The 26,696-nt window shown below is 42.5% G+C and overlaps 1 protein-coding gene across 4 annotated transcripts; it reads right to left on the minus strand.

Annotated features, from left to right (window-relative positions):
- Positions 1–2,016: 2,016 nt before the first annotated feature.
- On the minus strand, positions 2,017–26,457 carry rybpb (RING1 and YY1 binding protein b). Of its 4 annotated transcripts, none has more exons than XM_027146923.2 (5): positions 26,046–26,457; positions 25,206–25,331; positions 7,297–7,563; positions 7,106–7,201; positions 2,017–5,722 (listed from the first exon to the last, which is right to left on the minus strand). In XM_027146923.2, the coding sequence occupies exons 1-5, from the start codon at positions 26,069–26,071 to the stop codon at positions 5,473–5,475; spliced, it is 765 nt and encodes a 254-aa protein (XP_027002724.1). In that variant the 5' UTR covers positions 26,072–26,457; the 3' UTR covers positions 2,017–5,472. The 4 variants fall into 4 exon arrangements, with proteins under 4 accessions (XP_027002724.1, XP_027002723.1, XP_027002725.1 ...); XM_027146922.2 differs by having other exon boundaries at positions 2,017–5,725; XM_027146924.2 differs by lacking the exon at positions 26,046–26,457 and adding an exon at positions 25,777–25,968 and having other exon boundaries at positions 2,017–5,725.
- Between the last annotated feature and the right edge of the window lie 239 nt (positions 26,458–26,696).

Genomic DNA, 26,696 nt, shown 5'->3' on the forward strand with positions numbered 1-26,696 from the left:
TAATGTCAGTGATCTACTCTGTTGTGGTGGCTGCTCTACTCTGACATCTCAATCTCAGCTCTGACAGCTCCCAGAAGGCCTTGAGGGCAGGAGCACAAGGAGCACGTCTCCTAAGCGTTCACACTCTGGATTACCATCAGCGTCCGGAGATCAGAAGCAGACGGCGCAGATGCGTAGCCATTCACACCATGTATTTTCATAAGATTACACTGCGTATTAATTGAACATGTATATTTTTTATCATAAACAGGTTTGCCAAAGGTCAATAAAATGTAAAAACTCACATAATACCACAAAATGTTTATATTTAGCTAGCATGTTGTTTCATAATCACACCAACAGGTACTCAATACATTAAATACAGACGGTATAAGGATTGAGTTTTTCCTCATGTTTTCTCCATGTTCGCATGAATGAGAAAAAAAAAGCCATGAATTATTAATGCTTTAGGACTCAGGGCCTGTATTTATAAAGATTCTAAGAATGATCCTAGGGAGCTCCTAATTTAGCTTTAAAACACCTAAATAGTAATCGTAGCTTTAGAAAATACAAACGTTTTTTATCCGAGAGGGGAGGTGGGGCTGCCCACGTTGCTGTGTATGACACAATCTTTTGAAGACTGTGATTGGTTGTCCAAAAAAAAGCGCGCTTTTGAAATATTAATCTGTGTCTTACTTTGTCTCTATGTTAAGATATTTGAGACTATATCGTTTAGGGACTGCATTCGTGACCGATCTTATTAGAGATGATCATCTGTGACTAACATCTGTGTGTTACAAATGTAATGTAAATGTAAACGTCTCCAAAACAGCACAGAAATATCAGAGCGCCAAATGATATCATTTCTGCCGCTACGGCATTACAGCTGTTTCGGAGGTGTTAGCGTATCTCTATATTCTATATATGTGTAATTTCTGTGCTGTGTCTGAAATATATCTAATAGGACTGGTCACAAAAATAATCCCTATACATGATTATTAACTCACTATCATTATTAAATATTGTATACAATACATTTCTTCTCTCTTCACCTTTTGGCCGTTTTCTTCTCTGCTAAAGAAACTCTTAAAGCCTCTTAAAAGTCATCCTCACTACTCCTAACACTTAAGAGCCATTTTAAGGGTTAAGATGCTTTATGAGTAACTTATCTTTACTAAGATCTTCTCTTTAATTTTAAAAAGGAAAGAACCACATTTTTAAGAATTTTCTAAAAATGTCAACTGGAGAAACTCTCTGCATTAAGAATTTACGAATACGGACACCGGTTGTCATTTCGTTTTTCGTCATTTCCTTTCATTTGCTTTGCATCATTTTGTACACAATTGAACCTCCTGAACATTTTCAATGCTCCTGGATCCTCTGCATTGTTGGAAGAAATGCAGAAAAGACTGCGGTCTTGTCAAGACTCTATTCTATCCTCATGAATTCATGACTTCCTCCAAACATGAATATTTAGGGACTGGGGTGAAGAAGGGGTTTAATCTATGCTCCTGAAAACGGTTGATATACTTGTTGAAGAGCGGTTGATAAAATTTCCCAATCACCAAAAAAAAAAATGTTTTCAGATAAAAACTGGCAACACTGGAATTCATAAGGACACAGTCATTGATGATGCAGATGTATTATGGCCACACACACACAAACACACACCTTCTATTCAGATCACAAGATGCATTTGCATCCATTCAAATCCGTATTTATTACTGTGCTCTTGCTGTCGTGATGATGAACCATAACTATAAATGCTGCATGTTTAGTATTTCATGGAATCAGATCTGAAATGTTTGCAGAAAAAAAAGGACATTCAATATCTTTAACCCTTATATTTGTGTGTTCAGACCTTCAGATTTCATCCAGTCCAGTCAGACCAATTGTTATGAAAAGCAATCGCTGCCATCATAAGACGCCTACATAACACACAGATGTAGTATTTGTCCTTAAAAGGTCAGGAACGAAATTCTGCGCGCGCGCACACAAAAAAAAAGAAAAAAAAAAAGCAGACAACCTCGCTTTAGATAAATTGAACATTTTTTATTTGTGAAAAACTACAAGCCAAAAATGCATAAATAGACATTTCTATTTGAAGCGAAGAAAATGATAAAGGTAGCCTCTAAAGAGCAAAGTCGTGCACATGCTGAAAACTGTAGTATTTGAACAGTGTGGTAAGCTATAGACAAGGAGCAATGTTCAATTCAAACAAAAACAAAAACAAACAAAAACATTTACACAAGGAAAATGAACACAACCCATCACACAAAATTACCAAGAAAACTCAGCGAGTAGCAAGAAACGCAAAGCAATGACAAATTGGAAATAAAACGGTTTGATTAATACACTAACAGACCCTACGCTATTACGAAACAAACTGTTAAAGCGCTTCACAACAACATCGGATTAGGATCAAAATGAAGCGTCTGAGTGTACTGTACATTGATATTGAAATCTCACACAGTTAATGCGACTGTATATCACAAGTCAAAAAGCATTCTAATAAAGTGGGTTTCTGACAAAAGGAAGCTAAAAAAAACACAAACAAAAAAAACGTAACCATCTTTACACAGTAAATTAAGGTTACTGGTCGTACACAAGAACAGAACTGCTTGCGCGTTTTATGAAAAAAATAAAAAAAATTCAAACAAAATTAAAAAAAAAAAAAAACATGTTCAGCTCCGTTGCCGTTTGTAGCCTATAACGTTGACATTTGCACCATTTTTAAGATACACATACAAGCATTGTTTAAATTCGTTTTTTTTGTTTTGTTTGTTTGTTTGTTTAAAAATTCCAATAAATTAAGATACAATTCATTTTTCTTTTTACAATTTTACAAAAAGTTAGCTAACTGCTCATGATAGTGGGTAAGGCAAGTGAGAAGATGGCTATATTCATAAGAAATGTAAAAGTAGGCTATACAGTGCTCAGAAAGTTCCAACAACTGCAACTGTGGGGTCAAAATGTGGGGAGCATTTGGAACGTAAAAGTCCCCATTTTTTCTGTTTTTTTTTTCTTTCTGGAATTTACCCAATGTAATTTTCTTCATGTCATGTTTACATTGCATATTCTCTCTCTTTAAAAAAAAAAAAGAAAAAAAAAAAGGAAATAAATAAATAAATGAAAAAGATCTCAAATGAAAGTCATACCGTTTCAGTACAACTGCCGTGTGTGTGTGTGTGTGTGTGTGTGTGTGGTTGAGGGTTAGATTAAAGCGCATTAAAGACTGGGGTTGATGAAGTGTGGTGTGGACAATAACGGTTATAACTCCATGCTTTCAGAAGCCCGACAATCACTGGTTAATATCACAAATACGCAAAGACATTGTTACTGTCTCACAAACTGACCCGGTAAAGCCTTCATTTGTACAGAACACTAGAGGACTACGCACTACTGCGGTCAGAACAGAACAGAAAACCAAGCGCAACACTTCAAATTCATCTCGTCACTGCAGGAGCAAAACCGAGTCTTCTATTGGTTTACGAGTGATACACAAGTGATACTTTCACACAGCTGTTCACACTTCCGATGCTAAACATGAACTAGAACATTAGTATTAAGAGTCGTTTGATGATCCGGGGTGAAAATATTGCAATACTTTTGTACCCTCTAACTGCCCGTGTCTTTCCAGTATCCACACGGTAATGTACAACATCTAAAGCTGATGTGTTCTTTTACAGGCTGGATTCCCAAAGCGACGGATAAACTTTCACAGTATTTTGTGGACAAGAATTAGACGGTGAGAACTAGACATGGATTATATTAGACTTTATTTAAAATGTATTATTATATATCACACATATGATCATTACATATCGAATTGTTATTTGTCTATCGTGTCAATATCAAATTCCTTTGGTCCTTCAATAAATAAAACTCATATCATATACACATACTTTATACAGGTTTAATACAAGTTCAAAAGGAAGTTAGGTGGATTTTATTTATTTTTTTAATAAGGGATAGATAGTTAATATTACTAGTATTACTACTTTTATTTTGGCCGTTATGTGGGAGGTGTGAGATTTTGTCTGAAACACTGCTGAATATTCTGGATAAGTAAAAAAAAACAAAAAACAAACAAACAAAAAAAACAACAATGTGTCCTCTGTTTTCCTTCGGTGACATCATGTGGTACAACACAATCAGCAAATCATCCGAGTCCCAAGTTACAGTCTCTACATCTTCATTTTGTCTTCCTTTTTTTTTTTTTCCAATCCTTCAAGAAAAATGTCTGACTGTGATTCAAGTACTGTATGCTGGAACGCATTGTGTAAAAAGTTATAAAGTGGGACGGTATGTCATAACTTACAATCAGACTAGTTCGGCTAGGTCCGAGATTAAAACGTTTAGTGTTTGTCCTACGTGCCATAAATAAGCAATAAGTTACAAATACCTCTGCTGAACAATGCAATAAACTCAAAAGAGCAACAATTTCCAGATCCAACTCTTATGACATAAGAATAAACTGTAAGCTAGCATAGGATTTCCAATCCAGATATTTTAGCTAGATGCCTTTATATGTAGTTGATTAAGAGCCAACCACTGTGTGGGTAAAATATGAGGTTCTATTCACAGATGTCAAAAGGTCAGATGTGGGCATCACAGGGACCAGGGGTATGTGAAAGTCTGGACTGTGGAAAAGAAATGTCTGGGAATATGAGGGCTGAAAAACCCCACCATGAACAGCAGAGAACCTTCCCCTAGCACTCGCTGCAAAACCATAATAGAAGAACAACCAGAATAGATGGGTGGGGTAGAGAAGAAGAGGAAGAAGAAGAAAAAAAGTGAAATAGGCTTTAAGCTTAAGAACCTTGATGTGTGAAAGACCGTCTGAGCAAGAAGAAGAAGAAGAAAAATAAAAAAAACCAAAGAATTCACAGTGTAGCTAGCACCAATGTGGGAGAGATTCTCAGGGGGCTCCAGGAAAACAATTCAAACTCATTAAAAACTCATTAAAATTGTAAAATGGAACCATCAGCCATGCTACTTAGCAAAGCTCTAACGGGGGGAAAAAATCTCTAAAAGTATTAAAATACAACAGATAATAAATAAGTGTCATAGCCATTCAGGAAATTGTTAAAGTGTAGGTGGTTATTGTGCACAGCAGACATTTTTTAATACAAAATAAAGAAGAAAAAACCCCCCAAAAAAACAAATGTTGATTCAGCCAGATGTTCACTTACAAGTATAAAACAATACATACAAGCATGGGGATGCCATCTCACTGGCCCTGCTGTCACTCCAGTGCTACCAAGGTGTGATGCTGAGAATAATCCTCTGCTATAGGTCCAGAAAGACAAGATTATCTCCAGTCAGGAAATGTATGTGCACGCGTCGACATTTGTGTGAATGTGGGGACGTGACAAACATTCGTCCCTCTTTTGGTAATCAAAAGCAGATGGGAGGAATGAGAGCAGGGCATAGGGAGAACTGCACAACAGCCAGCATCTCCACAGAGTCCAAGAGCAATGGTTTGAAGGCTCAGAATGACTCATCGTGGACGAGCGAGAGGTCTCGTTTAGGAGTGGAGGCACGTGACGAGCTCTTGTCCATGCTCTCGGAGCCCGAGCTCGGGTGCTGCTGCTCGGAGGCGGCACTGGACGTCACTGTCGAGGAGGACGTGGAGGATGAACGAATCTTCTCTTTAAAGTCCGTTATGATTACTGTCACGTTCCCCACTGTGATGGCCAGCTGCTGCGCCGTGCTCCGGTCCACATTCTTCAATTTGGGTCTGCTGACCAAAAGAAAAGACACAGATGTTATTCCCAAGTATGGGATGTGCAAAGATCTTTTACTTTCAATAGGGTACAAAGGTGTACAAAGGAAAAGATAGCATGTTTAGTGATGTGTCCATTAAGCATAGACATGTTTCTGTAGACTAATAGATTTATGATTGAGCTTGCTGTGTTACCCTTCCCTGTGAGCACACTCAACCCCTCTGCAGTATCTTTCAGTGCCTCCGCATGCTGCCAGAAAACCGGCTGTGCTTCAGAGATACAAGCATGTTGAAATGCTGAGCAGATTTTTCATAACTCCTTTTTCACTGCAAAATTTTCTCTTACGTTTTTTTTTTACACAATAAATGTGACCAACAGTGTAAAGTGTAATAGTGTACGTATACTAAATCTCCCTAGCCATTGTGATGGATTATGAAGAAGTTGGTATTGCTTGCATGTCTGCTGCAGACACTTGAGTTGCCTCACTGGTGCTTTTACTAGATGAAGAGCTAGATGCTGCTATTTCACTGTGTGCATTCGAACCGTTGATGATCCCTTTGTGACAGAGCAGATCAAACCTCAGTCCTAAGCAGTGGGAACAGTCTTCCTACAACAATGGCTAAACGGAGTAAAGTCCCAGTATGTAGTGACCACTGCAGTACATCACAGTGTTATAGACAAGAGACAAGAGCACAGCACCTTCATCCTCCTCACCCCAAGAGCCCGATGTAGGGTCTTACCCATGTAAATTCATTAATTGGCTGCCTTTACTAATTTACATTGAGTATTTTGGTAAGCTGGTGGTAGCATGACATCAAATGATTATTAATAAAGCCTCATACATCTTGTAGCTCTCTATCTGTTTTCCTTACATAAAATAATCATTGTGCATGAAGGATTAACGGCAATTGTGTGTGAGACATCGCCGATATCCGATTACAACGTCCTTATCGGCCAGGCCTAGACAGATCAGTGGGAAAACAGCCAGCAGAGAGTGTGTGGGAGTGAAACCTTGCACTGCTCATTTGAGCACAGCCCACGACTAACACACTCATTCAGAGGCAAAGGAGGAGAAAGAACAGGGTAGAGCGAGGGGGGCTGCATTTGTGAATCAGAGCAGCTCTTACATTGAGATGCACTGTGGCTGTCTGCCAGCTTTGTTCAGTGACAGAATGACTAACAGCAGCTATTCAAGCTGAAGGAAAGCATCTCAAACTGCAGTTATTAATATACTAGCATCTCGCTCGCTCTCTCTTTTTTTTTTTTTTTTTTTTTTTTAAAATGGGATGGCATTAAACATTCTAATAAGACAGGAGACAAGAAGTTATTGCTCCCTTAAAACAAGTAAAAAATAAAACAAACACAGAAGAAGAAAAAAACGACAGAAACTGAAGAACCTTGAGATGTGAGAGTTTTTAGTCTTGGTGGTTGATTTCCCAGACTGTATACTGTTTCTTTCACTTGGTGGGCTTTGATGGTTGTCCATCTTGGGCCTGCAAGGAGATAGCAAGAAGTGGTTATTGTTAATGTGTTAGAAAAAGATTGATGGTAATGTGCTTTGCAGTAAAATGCAGACAAGGTGCTATACCTGGTCTTTTTGCTGCTGGGTTTCTTTGGGAGGGCAATCGTGATTTCTTTCTCTCTGTCCTTCTTCTCTTTCTCAGCATGGTCATTCTCAATCTTGTCCTTGGCTGGGTGCTCAATATCAGGCAGGGTTTGCTCTGGTCGTTCGCCGTCGGCCCTCTCTTTCTCAGGTCTCTCGGGCTTCTCCTTCTTTTCTTTCTTTGCAGGGGGAGGGGTGGCATACTGCTGTGCCACCTGCTGGGCCACCAGCTGGGAGTTTATCCTGGGCTTCCTGTGGGGCCATTCAAAGTTCACAGAGTGTGGATTAAAGGGGGAACATGCGTGAACATATCAAAACCACCCATAACATGGCTAAATGTAGTTCTACATCAACACCCAACACCTATTACAAACTACCTGGGGTTTTACTGGGCAACATGCATGTCTCAGCCCTTGGGCTGGGGACGGTTTAAGGTTTAAAATCATAAAGAAAGTTTAAAGTACAGACATGATGACATTAAACACAGCCCTAGGTATCTTGAAGCATAAAAATATAAACTCGAAATCATTTGAAAATACATGTCAGTAATTATAGCCCAAACACAAACAACCCTGAATGGGAAAACAACTGACTGTACCATACAGTAAAACACTCAAGATATACACCCAGAGCAGTTCATTAATAAGCACAATATGAATACATGTTGTCACAATGTGTTGACTTTATTGCTTTCAGATTTTCAAGAACACTTTCAGGTGAATCTCCTGTTCTATCACACCCTAAAGGCGCTCTTTATACAATTGTAGATCTGGTGACTGAAGACCAGTGAAGAAGCCCTTGTCATGTTCATGAATCCAGTTTGAGAGGACTTTTATTGTGGGACATGGTTCCTTATCATGTTGGAAGTAGATGATAGTTGTGGTCAGGAAGGGAGGTACGTTCAGTAACGACAGTCAAATAGGCTGTTGTGTTATAGCGAAGACTGACTGGTTTTAACGGCCTAAAGTCTGCCAAGAAAACATTCCCACAGAATTACACCACCTCCACCAGCCACGAACTGTTGACACAGAGCAGGTCGGGTCCATAGATTCATGCTAGAGAGATGCTGTATTCTTTGTCAGTCTGGACCTCTCTCATCAACAAATCACTTCTGTCCAGAGAAATGTTTTTTTTTTTTTTTAATCATTGCAGCATTTAGAATACAAACCAGATCAAATCGGTCATAAAGCAAAACTCAAAAATAAATTTGTAAGTAAACATTTTTCCCCCATCCTAATGGTTGCTGTGAACATTATCTGTCTGAATCTGCATCAATGTAGCTTCAAGGTTATGCATTGCACTCCTGCCACATGAATCTGTACACATGAAAGTGCACATAAAATTGTCACCTGGGTTCTGAAGTGTCTTAATAATTAAACTGAGGACTGGTCACTGCGGTCATTATGACATCCAAGTCTATAAACTATATCACGGCCCACATTTGGTTAAACGTGTTAAACAACCTTACAAAACGCCTTCCCTGAATGTAAGCAGTATAAATTCTGATTTCCTTTCTGTATGTGCTACTGGGTTAAACACAACCACAGAGTGAGTTGTTCTTCAGAGAGCTGCAAACACTTCACAAAATCACAAAATCACTTTATAATCACAATCAACAACTAAGAGAAAGATGGAGAGGAGTTTATGTGCAATTTATAAAAATCACTTGGAGCACATAAACTATGGGAAAACAATGGCAAAAATGGTTGTGGATTAAATCATTGCATGAAAAGGAAGCTTGACAAACTGTTGAAAGACAAGCATGAGAGATCACTAATGTGGCACAGTAAATCGGTCTGGTGTTCATTCAAGGCTTCAACCCTTTAGATTCATAGCTGTTGTGTTACAGACGAATCTCCACCAATGTTTTGGAAAGAGACTGCGACTGGTAACGGACACAGAAATGCAGCTAAACGGTTTAATACAAAATTATTTCATCCTATGGACATCCATGCTCTGAAATCTACAGAAAGATTCATTTTCTGTGCCTATGCAGGCTCGCTGTTATTATGGGCCGTGCTGTGCTGTGCTGTGTTCCAGCTGTGTGTGCCTGTTACAAGCCTAATCCCATTACTCCACTCTCTTAACAAATGAGTGTGAGGATCACAGGTGTGGGACAATGACAGGCACTAATCTAATTATGGCTTGGGGGATTGGCCTCATTCAGAAATAAGAGGACTGCATAGACCTTCGCAATCTGTCCTGCTGGTACGTGGGGCCAAGCGCCACCACAGGTGGACCGATCTGATTACAACCACTCCTTGTTTTACAATGACATGGTGAAAGCCTTTTGGCTATTCCTTTTTTTTTGTGCAAATACGTCGCTCCTGCCAACAAAAAACCCACAAAGAGTCAGCAGCCGTGTGCTGCAGGCTTCCTCTCTTCCCTCTTCTTGGTGCATGGTTGAGTTAATTAAAAGCCGAGGGGCTGTGGTTGAGATCTGAGGCAGAACTGCACACAGCCCAGGTCAGCTCATGCTCCTTAACTATAATGGCAGACATCTGGCAGCAGCTGGGGGTAACAAAGGAACAAGACTGAAGATGGGCGGAAATGGGGGAAGAGAGCCGGAGAGCCCACTAGCACGTTTAACGTTGTCTAAACATTTTGACATGGCAACCTGCCTTCATTATCTTCCATCTGCTAACTTGTTGAAAGCCATCTTTTAAATCATTTAAGCAGTTCACAGTTCAGAGGGAGAAACAAGTTGGGTCTTGTTCATTTAAAAAAAAAAAAGCAGGGCTGCAAATTTCAGCTTATTTGGTTATTCAAATATTCTGTAAACGATAGATAGATAGATAGATAGATAGATAGATAGATAGATAGATAGATAGATAGATAGATAGATAGATAGATAGACAGACAGGGTTAGATAGACAGATAGATAGATAGACAGATAGATAGACAGATAGATAGACAGATAGATAGATAGATAGATAGATAGACAGACAGACAGGGTTAGATAGATAGATAGACAGACAGACAGGGTTAGATAGATAGATAGACAGACAGACAGGGTTAGATAGATAGATAGACAGACAGACAGGGTTAGATAGATAGATAGACAGATAGACAGATAGATAATTTTAATGGTTTAAAGACTTTAAATGACATCATACCATTACATCTAATTACACCCCATTACATCTAATTAACAACAAACGTGTTAGCAGACTCTGTACAGTTTCTGAAAGTCTTATCCTTCATTAATGGGTCTACTAATGTTAACACCCGATTTGTAAATGATTTGAAATAGCTGCTGCAGTGGCTTAGGCGGAAGTAACAACGTGCTAAACTTCTCAGTCTCGTTAAACTGTGCACAGTTTCCGAGTGCGAGCTGGCACACACACACACACACACTTGTAAATAACTTCAGCCAAGACACGAACAGGATCAAACGTGACTAAAACACAGCTCGAAACTACAAAGCATTGCTCACTGTGGCATGTTTCCTGGCATCACACCACGTTACTTAGGTACAACACACTGCTTGGCAAGGACTGCATTGTCTAAGGACATGTCTATAATCTATAATAATATAAAAAAAAATGATACTGTTTGTATAAGTAATGTAACAGACACCATACCTCAGACAAACGCATAGTTGATGAGGATTTCCCCGAGCAGACGGTCCTTTAAAGAAAATGATTGTTGCTGCGTCTGCACATTTGTGTTATACACTGTGACGATTGTTTTACTAAAAAAGTGCAAGTCTTGTTTTGAAGAGAAATATGCCAGATTTATTTTAACAAAAGCTATAACAGTGCTACTAAAGACCAAACGTACTTACACAAATACTGTAATATAATAAATGTGTGTGTTTGTAAAATCAGGTACTCAGAGTAGAACTTTCATTGTTGTTGATATTATAATGATATTTCTTATTGATCGGCTCATCAATAGCAGATGGACAACACCACAGACTAACCAGCTGCCCTGTGGAGTAAATCATCTCCCTGAAGTGTCTGAGCATCCCAAAGATGTCTCTTTTTTCCCCGTGACAGACAGGTTGCAGGTTTCTGTCCCACAGGGACTAGCCAATCACAAGACAATCAATCTCCTCATAATAGGGAATCATGTTGAAGGGACCAGCACAACATCATAATCAATACCCATCTCTGAGCAATCGGGATGAATCGGAGCTATGGGAATTACAGAACTGCTGGGAAAAATGCCAACCACAAAAGAAAGGGGGGTAATAGTGCTGGAACATCTGTAAGAGGAATGTCGGTATTCCCTTTTTATTTTAATTGTTTTACCAATATAATAATTCCTTAAATTAAATGCAATTAATTTCATTCATGGGAATTCTCAAAGGTGAAGCTAAACAAATTTTCAGCAATTAGTTACATACTCGATGAAAAAGCAGTGCCACACTATAAAAGTAAAAATAAGCAAAGAAAAAGGTTAAGTGGTAAGCGGTATAATTCACTCTAACCACTATAGGAGAGCCTAGAGGTATTTGCTCTGAATCAGCTGAGGGATTTGTCAGAAGCATGCACTGAGGCCTTGCTAAATGCCTGCTAGGCTGGGTCTACCTCTAATGAGCATCCGTAACCGCTTCCCACCTGAGGTTAGGCCGGGAGCAGTGCTGGAGGTGGACATGGCCATGATTGATTTGCTCAAACCCGCCCTCTCGCTCAGGTTCTGCTGCCAAGCAGTGAGATTTGTATCATGCGTAGATCAGAGGAGCAGAAATAGGCCAGGCGGTTAAGCCGTGATTCAGTGCCAGCTGTAATTCAGCCATGAATGCTCACTGGCATGTCAGGACCACTGTTAAACCTGCCACGACAAGGCAAAAACCGCACAATGCATTATTTACCGGCCAGCACATGACCAACAGCAGAACTGCACTCTGTTCACAAACCGAGACATCTCTCTATGGAGCTGATCGGATTACCAAATGCAAACAACTTGTGGAATCAGATCTGTGTCCAATATAACGTGTATAATGTTTCTTCATAGAATGTCATCCAGTACTGCAAAACTGCACAACCCCAAAGCGGTTGTGGGTGAAACCAAAATAATTTTTGTGTGGAGATGAAAACAAACCAGCCACCACTCAGGAGCTCGGGCAAACTGCACCACCAGCGTAGAAGTACGAGATCAGTGAATGCCAAACTCCTCAGACGAGACAGGCTAGTAACACAGACAGCTTCCACCACGTTCTTAGACAGTGAGTGACAGTTCCCCCTCTCAACCGCCCCTTCAATCTTTTGCAAAGTGGGCCAGATGCTATAAAACTACTGTCATTGACACAGTATATGCAAAGACCAGTCAGACAGCAGCAAACAACAAGAAAGCTACCCTGACCTCAAATCAGAATCACACCCATTTAAAAATAAAAGAAATTGCTCCTTGAATTACAGTGTGATGCCAGCAGTAGCACATTCCCTCACGGTATATGCCTACAACAACCTTTTAGATAAACAGTGCCTAGAACATGTTTTGTTGAGATTAATGTACACTGAGCTTAAGGTGACATTCGAGAGCCAGGTTACAGACAGCGAGAAATGAAACTTCACCTACAATGGGGTGGCGGAATAAGAGTACTTGACTGAAGAGAGGCAATAGAAAAGTCCTCAATTAAATCAGCTCTTCAATGCAAGAGTAGTGCAGAGACACAGGATTGCCAGCAGTAGCCTCTCAGACTGCAGTGGCCTATAGTGTACTAACAGATGGTAGAGGTGTCGAAGAGACAAATAATCGTACTGACACCAGTAGCGCAGAGCTGAACTACAAGAATGTAAATACTCGTGCTGGAGTGGACAATAGTAACCCAAGCTCCATCTACTACTACTATTTCTCCCTGTAGATTCAATGTGTTTCACATGCCATAAGGATTCCATTACTCAACCCCATGAGAAGAAATCACTTGGATGCTCAGAGAGAGAGAGGGGGGGGGGCCTTAGAGAGAGAGAAAGTAATGACTGTGCATACCGTTCCCTCCACAATGCAGCTGAAGGTGTTTTGCTCCTTTGCTCTGCATTTCCAAAAAAAAATCTTGATGTAAAATCTGTTAAAACTCTAGCTGAAACCTCTTCGCCATTAGAGCGTCTTACATCATGGCCATGGCAGACAATTCATACATATGCAGAAACATTTACATGCAGTCATCAGCATAACAGTTAGCAGACAGGCCTGATCCTCTACTACAGGCATATTAAGCCCTCAGCAGAAGGGGAGTAGATGATGGCACCGCTGGTTTTCGGTGAGTGTTAAACAAGCTCTGGGATTCAGCTCCCATAAGCCATTCCACTAAACGATTAGTGGCACGGCGCCTGCTCACCAAAGCAGAGATGGAGCACGCAAACCTTCAGAGAACGCCTGGGATCCAGACACTGGACTGGAGACATCAAACATTCACCACCCCCATCCTTCGGATGAACTCTGATTCTCCTTCTCAGGAATTGTTGAGAGATTGCAAATACAGACTGTATTGAAGGACAGACTGACAAATCATAAAGGAGAAGCAAAAAAAAGACAGATGAGCTGTGTTTCCCTTATGTATGTGAAACTTAAAGAGGGACACTGCCCAGTGATGACCACAGTACATTTCACCTTGTTCAAAAATGATTTATTATCTGATCTGTTCAAAGAAAACAACGTGCCTTATTTCCAACTTGGCAGCACGGTGTCAGTGAGAGGGGGAGGGAAAGAAAGAGCAGAAAGAGATGAGGAGGAGGAGGGGGCATAAAGACAGCAACTCAGCCTGAAACAAGCAGCAGTCATCCTCAGGAAATGCTTAGTTGTGAATTAGCCAGCGAGTTTCATTGCTAGGGTTGCAACTATATAGAATACAGTAAACAGTGCAGCACAGTTCAGTTGTATTCAGTGCTTTATAGCACATAACAGGGGACAGTCTGCTGGAACACTGCAAGTCATATCACTTAACTATTTTTCCTGGCTAGTTTGCACTTACTGAGTGCATAAGGCACCAACACCTCCCATTCAAACACTTCACGTACTCAAACGCTGCAGCTCAAGCATGTGACCAGTAGATAAACATAATTCAAATCAATAGCAATTACCTGTTGCCAGTGATATGTGGTGACACTTTAAATGCTCTTTAGCCTCAAACTGTTTAGAACTTCGCTGTGCTTGAATGATTAGTAAGAGGAAGCTCAGGCATGAGCTTAGACACCCCCCCTCTCTCTCATGTAGTTCGATTTACAGCAGTTCTTACTCCTGCATATGTGCTCTGAATTGTTGCAGCAAAACGTGCATACACTTAAACTGTCACCTAGATCATTTCATGCTTGGGAGGCCTATGGAATTTCTGCAGATGGAACACCAGAAGTTTAATGATGATAATTTTTAACACAGAAATGCACAAATGCAGGTATTTAGAGTAAGTTCCGATTGGAGTGCTATTGTCAGTTCCAGGACTCCAACTCACAAGGAACTAAAAACAAGTGAGCTCAGATTGTAGAAGTGAGACAACAGAGAGACACAATTGCTAATGGCATCTCCCAAATGCTGCAAATGAACAGGGGGACAGTTTTCGTGGTCTGTCTCTCTGTGGCTGTTTCTGTTTAATGACTGAATGTGACAGAGGCATAGCATGTGACAGACACCAAAAGAAACAGGAAGACACCAATGCTCCAGACTAACACCATCGTGGATCAGTAAACGCAGGGGACCAGATGATATCAGATCTGTACTGTGACATTTTCAGGAGAATAATTTTTTGTGGATTTAGACTATTAAATTATAAAACAACAGATTGCAGATTGGAAGGCAGGATTCTTCCTATTCTTTTTTTAGCTTGCCGCAGAAAGTGACTACTTCTAAGCACTGGTTGGTGGTCAGATGTCGAGCTCTCCTCCGATTCCCATGGAAACAGAAAGCTGAGTGGGAAAACTGACACCCAGTTACTATCAGCAATGCAGCGATTTTTAAAAAGCATTTCACAAGTGTATATTTATACATTTAATCTAATAAAGAAAGTTGAGAGAGAGAGAGAGAGAGAGAGAGAGAGAGAGAGAGAGAGAGAGAGAGAGAGAGAGAGAGAGAGAGACTAAACATCCAAGTGCAAGTGAAAATATTTAAATATAATAAACAAAAAAATAGGAAGGAAGTAAAGAGAAGAGAAAGAGAAGTCAAACATTAACTAAGATTCAGTATATAATTTATCTTTGACTAAGCATTCGGAGAGGATTTTATACTCAGACCATAAAATTGTCACAGGTTTCCAGTTCTTTAAAGGCATTAAATCCCCCTTCTTTGAGAACAAAATTAAAACTGCACTCTGGCAACTTGTCGTTCACTGACGCCTTACTGAAGACAATCCACTACGTCTTATAGACTTCAACAGGAAGAACATTTATTCCTGGTGTTTGACAGCAGTCAATTCATCAGAAGACCTCCGTTTCCAAAGAGCACTTCAGTTCACTTCTGCACCGTTCACGAGTTTTCAGCAGCATAGTGGTTAGAGTAAAAATCCACAGCAACTTCTTCTTCTTCTTGTGCAGCTTTATGCTTTATGGACAAAAAAAAATTACTTACTTCTAGGCCTGTTTTCCTTTAGTTTTTAGTAAAATCTGACCTCATACCTTTGATCATTGCTCCTGAGACTGCCGGCACATAAGAGTCATCTCTGTGAAAAACACAGAAAGGACCTTCTAAAGTGTGCTCTGGTGAAAGGGACGATGTGTTTGAGCACTGCGCTTATGCACCCGAATAGGATCATTCACATCAACAGTGCTTGTGATTTCTCTGAATCGCATTAATACTTTAGTTTGAGACGAACTGCGAGCCATTGGAGACAGATATACTAATGGATTGAGAGGAAAGTCAAATAACTAACCAGTTTCTAACTGTGCGGAAAAACAACAATCGCGTTACAAGGCTGACAGCATGTTATTGAACCCCACTGCTCATGTTATTGAACCCCACTGCAGTGACAACGGGCTTGGGCACACACCTGCACCATTACAGAGCGAGAGGATTACTGGTGTCTACAGCATGACGCCACACCCGGGGACACAGCCACACACAGCGCCACAGTCTCACACACAGCACCACACAGCACCACAGCCACACACACAGCGCCACAGTCTCACACACAGCGCCACACAGCACCACAGCCACACACACACAGCGCCACACAGCACCAAAGCCACACACACAGCGCCACAGTCTCACACACAGCGCCACACAGCACCACAGCCACACACACAGCGCCACAGTCTCACACACAGCGCCACACAGCACCACAGCCACACAGCACCACAGCCACACACACAGCGCCACACAGCACCACAGCCACACACACAGCGCCACACAGCACCACAGCCACACACACAGCGCCACAGTCTCACACACAGCGCCACACAGCACCACAGCCACAGTCTCACACACAGCGCCACACAGCACCACAGCCACACACACAGCGCCACAGTCTCACACACAGCGCCACACAGCACCACAGCCACACACACAGCGCCAGTCACACACACAGCGCCACAGTCACACACACACAGCGCCACACAGCACCACAGCCACACACACAGCGCCACAGTCACACACACAGCGCCACACAGCGCCAGTCACACACACACAGCGCCACAGTCACACACACACACAGCGCCACAGTCACACACACACACACAGCGCCACAGTCACACACACACACACAGCGCCACAGTCACACACACACACACAGCGCCACAGTCACACACACACACACAGCGCCACAGTCACACACACAGCGCCACACACACCTTGATGCAGGTGATAAGACTCAGTTTTTGTCAGTGTTGCTGCTGTAAGGAATAGCCATCAAAAAAAGTTACAAATGATTATTTTCAGCCCATGGTTCATGAGGAGAAACCCTACAGATAAGGACAGCGCTGCAAAAATATAGAAACAACTGTAGAATGCCAAGAATTAAAACGGACAAGACGACGAGGAGAAGAAAAAAAAAACATGACGAAGCTTGTGCCAAGTAAGTCAATGCTTCACTGACAGTAAGTGCTCTGTCTCCGGAGGCAGAAAGCTGACTGCATCATCTGTCCATAATAGAGGGTTTCCTCCCCCGGCCGACCTTTCGTGCCACATGCCGCCTGCCTTCTTTGAGACTGACAGATAGGTGGTGTGGCAGTGCTAAACACTTAGCTCAGTTCGTCGGCAAAAGTCTGTCACGTGCATTGACGTGCCACGTGCGCTACTTGCCTGCACGTTTTCCTTTTCTTATTCTTGCACTTGCATCTGCTATGGACCACAACTGCCTTGCACACTCGTTTCTCCTTCTCGTTCTCCAGTCTTGTGTAAACAGAACCTGGTCCGAATTGGCTTAAGCAGGCTCTGGGCAATACGGCAGGCTGCTAAGCAGAGACAACATTTCACTGGAAATTTATGTCTAGACCAGACCGGTCTGCAAAACTAATGAGGAGAAATGCAATAAAGCAGCGCTTCATGTACACGGCTCCAAGAGAAAACCACTCAAAAGAGCTTGTGTGATTTGCATTTGAGAATGCCAGGATACTCTGTGCTGGTTTATTTCTTTCTGTTTTTGTTTTTTTGTTTTTTTAAATCTCAACAAATAATCACAGGTAAGACAAGACAAACATTTTTTAAAAAGTTTGGAGGGGGAAAAAAAAAATTATTAATCAAGGAGGGAACATTTAATATTACATTGTGTCAGTAATGCAAGTACCAGAATTTCACAAGGATAAGATGTACGAGGTGTTTTTGCCACTAAAAGTCCTGTGTCATGTGTTGGGTTTTTTGTATTATATTTGCCTTGCTTGTGAAACGAGGCACACTGTGTTCCTGACTGTAAAACGTGTAGAAAAGTCTAGAAAACTGTTGGAGATAAATAATGGCATCTGTTCAAACATAGCCTTGTGTGTTGTGAGTCAGATAATGAAACTAAAAGAGAGGACTTACCAGAGATTAGAGTACTCCGTTTCAGAGCAGTACATTTTTCTATGTATTATTCTGACAGCTCAAAGTTAACAGCATGATGCAACTGGACATGAATGACCAGCAGTAAAGCACACGGGCGAGGCTGATGTGCTACAAGGTGAACAGGTCGGACATTTCGACCGTCTTGTGATGTCGGAGAGACACTGGATCCAAAACGAACAACTACGTTTCCAGAAGTCAACGTTACAAACTGCGGCATGAGTGATAAGTTCACAATGTTTCAGCTACACCAAGCCCTTTTTATTTCAGAAAACCGAGGAAAATTCGGGTCTCCATTATACGAGCCCTTTAAGAGTATTAGCAGCACGCCACAAAAAGATGTCAGCTTATAATAAGACAATAGTGCTAATCCTCTTACTGGTGACACCAAACAAGGATTATAGCCTGAAGCGAGTTGACTGAGCGGGGAGTTTTATCACACATGGAGCTCCAGCAGGAATGTGTTGGCAAAAACTGCTGTATCAGGGTTATATATTAAATGACGGACAGAAATTCTACCGAGCACAAACCAGCAATTTCATGGGTCAAGTCCTGTGATGAATTTACATACACATCGAAGCAAAAACCCAAAACAAACGGATTTAGCCGTATAGTAAATATAGTGGCATATAGTAAATAACCGAATGAGGTCTGAGATACAGTGTCTTAAACAGATCATAACACGAATGAAAGTCGACTTCATGAAACCTCGCCTACAGATATTTAGACCACATGAGATGTTAAGACTTTTGTGTGACTGAACTGTAAACAGCAACAAATCATGACCGAAACGAAAAAGTTCATATTACTGTTAAACTGGCTAATGTAAAGGACTCAACACGGCACGCCCCGTTACCAAAGATTAAGTTGTCTTCAAAGCAACTGACAGACAAACCCGAGCATAAAACTACTGTTTGTGTGGGGTTTCACTTACATGATTTAACCTCGATCACGGCATGTTGTGGTTTCACCGGATAAACACCCGCCCCCTGGTCCACTGAATGACTGAAGTGATGTGGCAGTGGTGCATAGGGGAATAAATGTGAGGGAATGAGGGAATGAGAGACAGAGTGTGAGCGAGAGAGGGGCAAGCCCGGCACTTCCCTCGCTGCGTAATGATGTGCTCCATTCTGCCTTCCCTCTGGGAGCCTCTTGGCTGAGTGAGCACATCCCTGCACTGCTGTCCATCAAACTGCCGCTCCCCTCACACTCACAGCATGGTCCAACTCACTCACTCACTCGCTCCACACTCTCTCCCCCTCTTTCTCTCTCCCCTTGTCCCTCTCCTCTTTCCTTCTCTTCTCCCCCGTGCCTTGTCATCTGGTTCGCTCTCAGTGTTCCGATTCACAGGGCAGTTTAGAGAGGCTCCAACTCGTTTGCCGGGTCCCTTAGCCAACAATCTCTCCCACTGCTCATCGAGTTTCACACTCAACAAAAACCCACACTCAAGACTCCCACCTGTACTGACGGCTAAAGCGTATGCTTCTGCCATATGTTTAAAAAGAAAACAAAAACAGATATTAAAAATTCTATGAAAAAAAATATTAAAAACTTCAAAATGATAAAAAAAACTATCCAAAACACCTTAGGTTTACTATATTGCTGCTATATGGTAGCCAGTGGTCAAATCGAATCAGCTCTCTAATCTTTTTTTTAATCTTTATTAACAATAAGAAACCGATGAAAGCTCAGTAGGCACTACACGATGTCAACCCCAATTCCCCGGTGACGGACTAATTCTGGGGTTTGACATGAAAGCCAATTCTTATTTATGCCACCACATTTTCTCTTATTTGTCTCTTTTTTTTCTCTCCATTCGATACAAAAGTGTGTAGAAACAACCAGCACAGCCACAGCAAGTCACATGACAGACATCTTGTGTGTTTATTTTTGTGAGAAAGTGGGATTTGGGGGGATGAGGTGAGGCACGCTTCAGCAGGGCTCTCTGCAGGTGACAGGTTGTTGTAGTGTTTGTGAGCCGTGTCTGCGATCGCTCGTGTAGCGAGCGAGCATGGTGTTGCGTCCACAAAACAACAGACTGCGTCAGACTGCTAAGAGATGTGCGGTGCAGTGCAGCGATTTGAACAGTCTGAAAGGTTGTAGCGCTCACACACACTTGCAGAAATCTTCACATCGCGTTAACAAATTAAATCCCTCAATTAGCACATCAGGGCAGACTAATGATGCGGGGGATGAGGGGCGCGGACACAAAATGTAGCGCACGCTGCTTCTACAACTCCATTCTCTCAATTTAAGTCAGAATTAGGAAAATCCCTGAATTACACACATCTCTTCAACCATTTTCTATCAAAACACACACAGACACACACACACACCATCTGTGCCCGTCACCTTACTGCCTGCATGAGCAGGTAGTGTTTAAAGACAGTATTAGCATACTCGATCCGGAATTAAGCACTTAATGCCTTAATTTCCCATCAAATTATAAACGAACCCTTCACTTCAACTGAGCAGCCTGCTTCAAATTCGTCCGCTATTAGACACTTAATATTCCATCTGGTTGGCTTGACACATGAAGCAGGTCGCCCACAGACGGCAATTTCAGACTTCTGTTTGATTGTGCGCTGTAGCTTAACACATCACAGTCCTCAAAGACTGATAGCATTCAAACGACATGCTTGTATAGTGTGTGTGTGTGTGTGTGTGCGTGCGTGCGCGTGTGTGTGTGTGTGTGTGCGTGTGTGTGGCAGCTTAAAAAGGAAACTGAAGGAGAGCCCACTGGTTAGAAACCAATGGGAAGGATTTTGCGGTGTTGAACAGATACGCAGATAAAAGCTGTGCCTCTGCAGATTATTATTCATGTTTACATCAATCATTTATCACCAGGAAGCTGACCTTCAGATTACATGAGAATGTACAAGGCCTTAAGGGAGGAGAAAGTAAACTGAAACGTAACCTTAGAGCGACTACTGTGATACTTCAAACGCTCCCCTCGAGCACGAAACAAACATAAAACTCACTAACGTGCCGAACAGGCTGGGCCAGCCAGCAAGAATCTGCAGGGGAAGGAGATGTAACGTACACCCACCGGTGAAGATCAAGGGAACACGAAGCCTGCCTGGCACTTCCCCTCCGATCCCACACATCAATCAACTGAAGAACGTCCTAATGGACACTTCCTGAAACCTGTGACACACTGATACGTGTACGAGGAAACAGACAGCTTGAAAGCTGAAACGGAAACTAGGTGGTGCGTTCTTGTGCCACTGCTCTCGAGCTTTTCGCTGCAATGTTACAACATGGTGGTTAGGGGGACTTCTCAGGTTGGTGCACAGGAAAACAAAGTCAGCAGTTGTAAAAAAAAACATTCCATGTATGTTTTCTGAGTGCTGCCCATGTTGGCTTTTTTTTTTTTTTATTATTAATCTTCATGGATAATGTTTCAGTGCATGCTGCTGCCTGGAACAGTTTTACACATTTAGTCTTTAGACTCTACATCGTTTCTGTTTTTATTTGGTTTCAGCCACAGCCTTAACAACCAGCATTAATAAAGTACTAGACATCAGCAGCAGCGGCAAATGTATACCGGTACTAAATAGAGATAATGCACTTCATGTACACATACGCTTTTAGTTAGGTACCTGCTCCACATTACCCGAGTTTGCACGGACAACCACTTATACAAAGCAGAGATCATCTGCTAGTCATCCTATAGCATCAATAAAGCACTAAACTGCATACAAGCTACAACGTAGAATTTTATGCTTCCTGTTGGAGTTTGTGCTTATCGCTATGAAGATGGAAAGCCTCTGATCCAACCTGGATGCTGACTCGCACGGATTTTTTAATAAAACTCCCAATGTGCTCAATTGTATTCCATAGTAACGTAGCTTATGCCACCTTCGAGAGATCATCAGCGCAGCATAGTTCTGTGACCTATGACCCTGGATGACCTCGGCTAATGTTAACGTAGAGTGACAGCCTCTGATGTGCAGCGGCTGCTGAAAGGCACAAAAGAGCAGAAGTCACTGTGCTCGTAGTGTGCAGTCTGCTGCTGCGGACACAGCCGTGTTATTACCATTTGAAAGGACGTTGAATTTTACGCAGCCTTTTTATTGATACTAATTATGCTCATTTTATTCCCCAGATCATTTTTTATTTTTTTTTAAAAAGTCCATCATTAGATGTCACCCAAACCTGTTGTCGGCTTAGAGATGCTCGAAAAGCATTAAATAAACTAAAAATGTGTTGCGGTGTAATCTTTTACGAGTGTTGTACATTTCAACAGCTCTCGATAATCGCTGTGATCATCTCTGTATGACAGTTGGGAACAGGGAAAACTAAACAAAAATCACTTTACCTGCAAAGAATTTGAACAAAAACATCAAGACAAATTACAAAAAAGCCTCAATATTCGGAGCCATCTTTAGTAAATAACGCCTAATGTAAAAGACCAAAAATGGAAAGCCCTATCAGCTGAGGGCTGGCTGTGTTCTTTGAACTCGACACCATCAAAAGGTGAAATAATTGGCAAATGAAATGTGTTATAGCTACACAAAGGCCCATTCAGAGAGGGGAACCTAGATAAAAGGCGAGGAGAGAAGAAGATAAATCGCAGACAAGAGCAAGCGTGTGTCATTTTGCAGCACGCGCAAGCCACGCTCACCGATACGCTGCTGGATTACATCACAACAAGCACAAGGTGGCTAATTAGTGCTCATTAATCCGAGAGCCAGATTTCTTAAATCAGCAAATGATCGTGTCCATCAAAGGCTAACGTCTCCGCTCAAACAAGGCTGCGCGTCTTTTCTAACATTTCATGTTCTTATTCACCAGACTGACAGCGGCTTGGCAGCTGCTGGCGAGAGACAGATTGGTGTTTTGACGTGCGTGGTATTACTTTCTTCCATTACCATAAATCCTACTCATCTACTTCCTGCAAATCACTCTGTTTTGTAACGCTTCGTTCAAATCTGGAAGGAAGATGTTATTGTCAGTCATCGACACTTACGTTGCAGGACATCTGTGTTCCCCTTCTAAAAAGGTGTACGCACACATACAAACTTTCCCCCAAATGTCAGTGCTGCGCGGAGTGTAAAACCACAAATGAAAAGGTTAGAGCATGGGGATTCCTGACCTGGGCCACACATTACTCATAGCTGTAGACTCAACATCAGTCAGCTGATGAGAAGTGTTGGCGGCTTCGCACTCACACATCATGTAAACTGTAAAGCACTGGCAGGGCTTATACAGTTTATAAGAACAACACGATGACTGGGTTTCACGAAAAACATCCAACTAACGTCACCCGCTAGTCTCGAAACAGTACACAAAATCAAACAGCTCTGACAAAGCACGCGCTGATCCTTGGCAGTTCGGCTTTTAGCGGTAATTTAGGAAAACTTTCACAGCCACAGTGAAACGTCAGCTGCCATTAGGCTTCTCTGCTTCAAGTTAATAACAGATACAGGCAGGTTTCACACTTGGGCGTCACACAGGAGTTGTACCAGAGAAGCACTTTATCATCACTGACAAATATGCATCACTTACAGGAGAGGAAGCGACTGAGAACCACACGATTTCCTAACAGTTAATAGACTCCCTAACAGCAGTATTCGACCAGACAAGAATATTTATTGAGCACAGACTCCTCTCTCACTTTCCACCTGTCAGTGAGAAAAGCAGGGTATAATAAACACCTGACAACCCAAACGCCTTATATGACAACATCTGGAGAATCTATGCACATATTCTGTGATCACAGTGTAAACAGCAAAGTTATGGATTTTGGGTGTGAGAACTGCAACTCACTGAGGAAGACAAAAGCAAAACTGCAGCTGGACTGAGGATGGGGAGTGTGTGTGTGAGAGAGAGAGAGAGAGAGAGAGAGAGAGAGAGAGAGTTAGAGTAAGAGACAGACAGACATACAGCGAGAAACAGAGAGACAGAAACAGATGGCCGGAAAGAGAGAGACAGACAGAGACATACAGTCAGACAGAAAGACAGACAGACAGAGAGAGGCAGAGAGAGACAGACAGACAGAGCGAGACAGACAGAGTCAGACAGACAGAGCGAGACAGACAGTCAGACAGACAGAGCGAGACAGACAGTCAGACAGACAGAGCGAGACAGACAGTCAGACACACAGAGCGAGACAGACAGTCAGACACACAGAGCGAGACAGACAGTCAGACAGACAGAGCGAGACAGACAGTCAGACACACAGAGCGAGACAGACAGTCAGACACACAGAGCGAGACAGACAGTCAGACACACAGAGCGAGACAGACAGTCAGACACACAGAGCGAGACAGACAGTCAGACACACAGAGCGAGACAGACAGTCAGACACACAGAGCGAGACAGACAGTCAGACACACAGAGCGAGACAGACAGTCAGACACACAGAGCGAGACAGTCAGACAGACACACAGAGCGAGACAGTCAGACAGACACACAGAGCGAGACAGTCAGACAGACACACAGAGCGAGACAGTCAGACAGACAGACAGAGCGAGACAGTCAGACAGACAGACAGAGAGAGACAGACAGACAGAGAGACAGACAGACAGAGAGACAGACAGACAGACAGACAGACAGACAGACAGACAGACAGAGAGACACAGACAGAGAGACACAGACAGAGAGAGACACAGACAGAGAGACACAGACAGAGAGACACAGACAGAGAGACACAGACAGAGAGACAGACAGACAGAGAGACACAGACAGAGAGACACAGACAGAGAGACAGACAGACAGAGAGACAGACCGAGAGACACAGACAGACTGTTCTCCTTTTGCCTGAAGGTTTGAATTCCTTCAACACATTGAAAGATGTGCAACTTTACACCACATGCACTTCAGCTCACTGTTCACCAAATGTAAAATAAAAAACACACAGAAATAAAAGGAGCATGGTTCATTCCCAACAAGGCAGTAAGAAGTTGCTGGTGACAGCAGCAGCAGCAGCAGCAGCAGGCTTGCATTAGGAGTGAGGGCGTGTGGGGGGAGTAAAGCCCTACCTTGTGGATGTTCCCTTCCGTACATCGCAGATGCTGCATTTAAACGCTTCGGCGCTGTTCCTGAATGTACAAACACTACAGTCCCAGTAGCCGTCATCCGCCGACGGCTTGGCTTGTCTTTTTGGCCTGAGGGAGAAAACAAGACGGAAACATTTCAATAAGGCTTCAATAACTTCACTTGTCTTACACCAACCGAGGGAAAATGTGTCCGAACGCGTGATATTAATAGAGTGGGGGGAAAAAACTAAACAACAAAAAAAAGTCCTACAGTAATGTAAAGTGACAAAATGTCAAACTCGACACTGGTTGAAATCCGGACTAGAGAAGCTAATAACTAGCTTGCTAACTAGCGCAGTCTCTCTCTCTCTCTCTCTCTCTCTCTCTCTCTCTCTCTCTCTCTCTCTCTCCTGTGGAGCCAACAGTCACTCGCCTAAACACACCAACCGTCCGACTGTAACCCTGCGTTAGCGCGACCAGGCTACGGCTAACGATATCGGGGGTTAAACTAGACGTCAAAAATCTCCTTTCCGACCAAGAAATTCAGCACAGTTTAAAGTGTCAGTTAATATACATTTTAGTGGCCGAGGCCCGGTGTATCCTGCTGTAAATCTCCCTTTGTCTGTGACTGACTAGCTGCTCGAGTCAGTAGGGTAGAGAAGAGAAGCCGCCATAGCTGCACTGCTCTCGCTCTAAGCACACGGATAGGGGAAGAAGGGGAAAAAAACAGAAACACTCCTTGAGGCGAAAAAAAAGCGTCTGAACAGCCCGAAAAACGGCACGGAAACGCAGCCGAACAACCCTCAAGCTCTCCACAACGTCCAAACGGTGGCGTTTCCTTACCTGATAGGGCTCTTTTTGTCACCCATGATGGGGGAGAAACGTCTCACGAAAAGAAAAAAGGATTTAAAGAAGGTTCGAGCAATTAAGAATAATTGTAAAGGAGGATCCACGGAGCTCGAACCGCCGCTAGCGCGCGCAGGCAAGCAGGCAGGCAGAGTCGCGTTCACGGACGGGCGCGAGGCAAAGCGAGTGCAACACCGCGTGACTCCGCGCTGCCCAATCAGCGCCGCCTTCGCTTTAAAGTCTCGCTAGGAAATCGAAAATAGATCCAGTAAAATGTATCAGCGCTCTTGTCTTTTCTCTTCGTCTGTCCGTGTGACGCTGACTAGACGAGTTAAGAGTCTCGCCTTGTGTTCGTGCAGCACGGGGAAGGGCTTTAAACGAGCTCGAGACGAGTTCGGGTCGGAGACAGGCGAGAAAATGTGTCCAACTTGTGCCACTTTTTTCTATTGTTCATCTTCTAACCACTTGTGAGACCTTAGTAAAGCTCAGTAATGTACCCGATCGAGCTTGTCAAGGTTTGCGTGTAATGCACCTCTAAATACTAGAGCAAGGTGTGGCTTTAGGGTTGACAATGAAAAACAGCTCATAGGAGCAAAGATGCAGATGATGTAATGATCCAGAAAGGTGAAGATACGGTGATGTGGGCCA

Source organism: Tachysurus fulvidraco, chromosome 5 (assembly GCF_022655615.1).
Source record: "Tachysurus fulvidraco isolate hzauxx_2018 chromosome 5, HZAU_PFXX_2.0, whole genome shotgun sequence".
NCBI lineage: Eukaryota > Metazoa > Chordata > Actinopteri > Siluriformes > Bagridae > Tachysurus > Tachysurus fulvidraco.

Coding starts and splice junctions, on each gene's coding strand:
- rybpb (XM_027146922.2), bottom strand. CDS start 26,071: ATGGGTGACAAAAAGAGCCCTATCAG. Junction 25,332..26,045: donor GACAAAAAGAGCCCTATCAG/GTAAGGAAACGC, acceptor TTTCTCCCTCAG/GCCAAAAAGACAAGCCAAGC. Junction 5,726..7,105: donor AAAAACTCTCACATCTCAAG/GTTCTTCAGTTT, acceptor TCTTTTGGTCAG/CAGACCCAAATTGAAGAATG.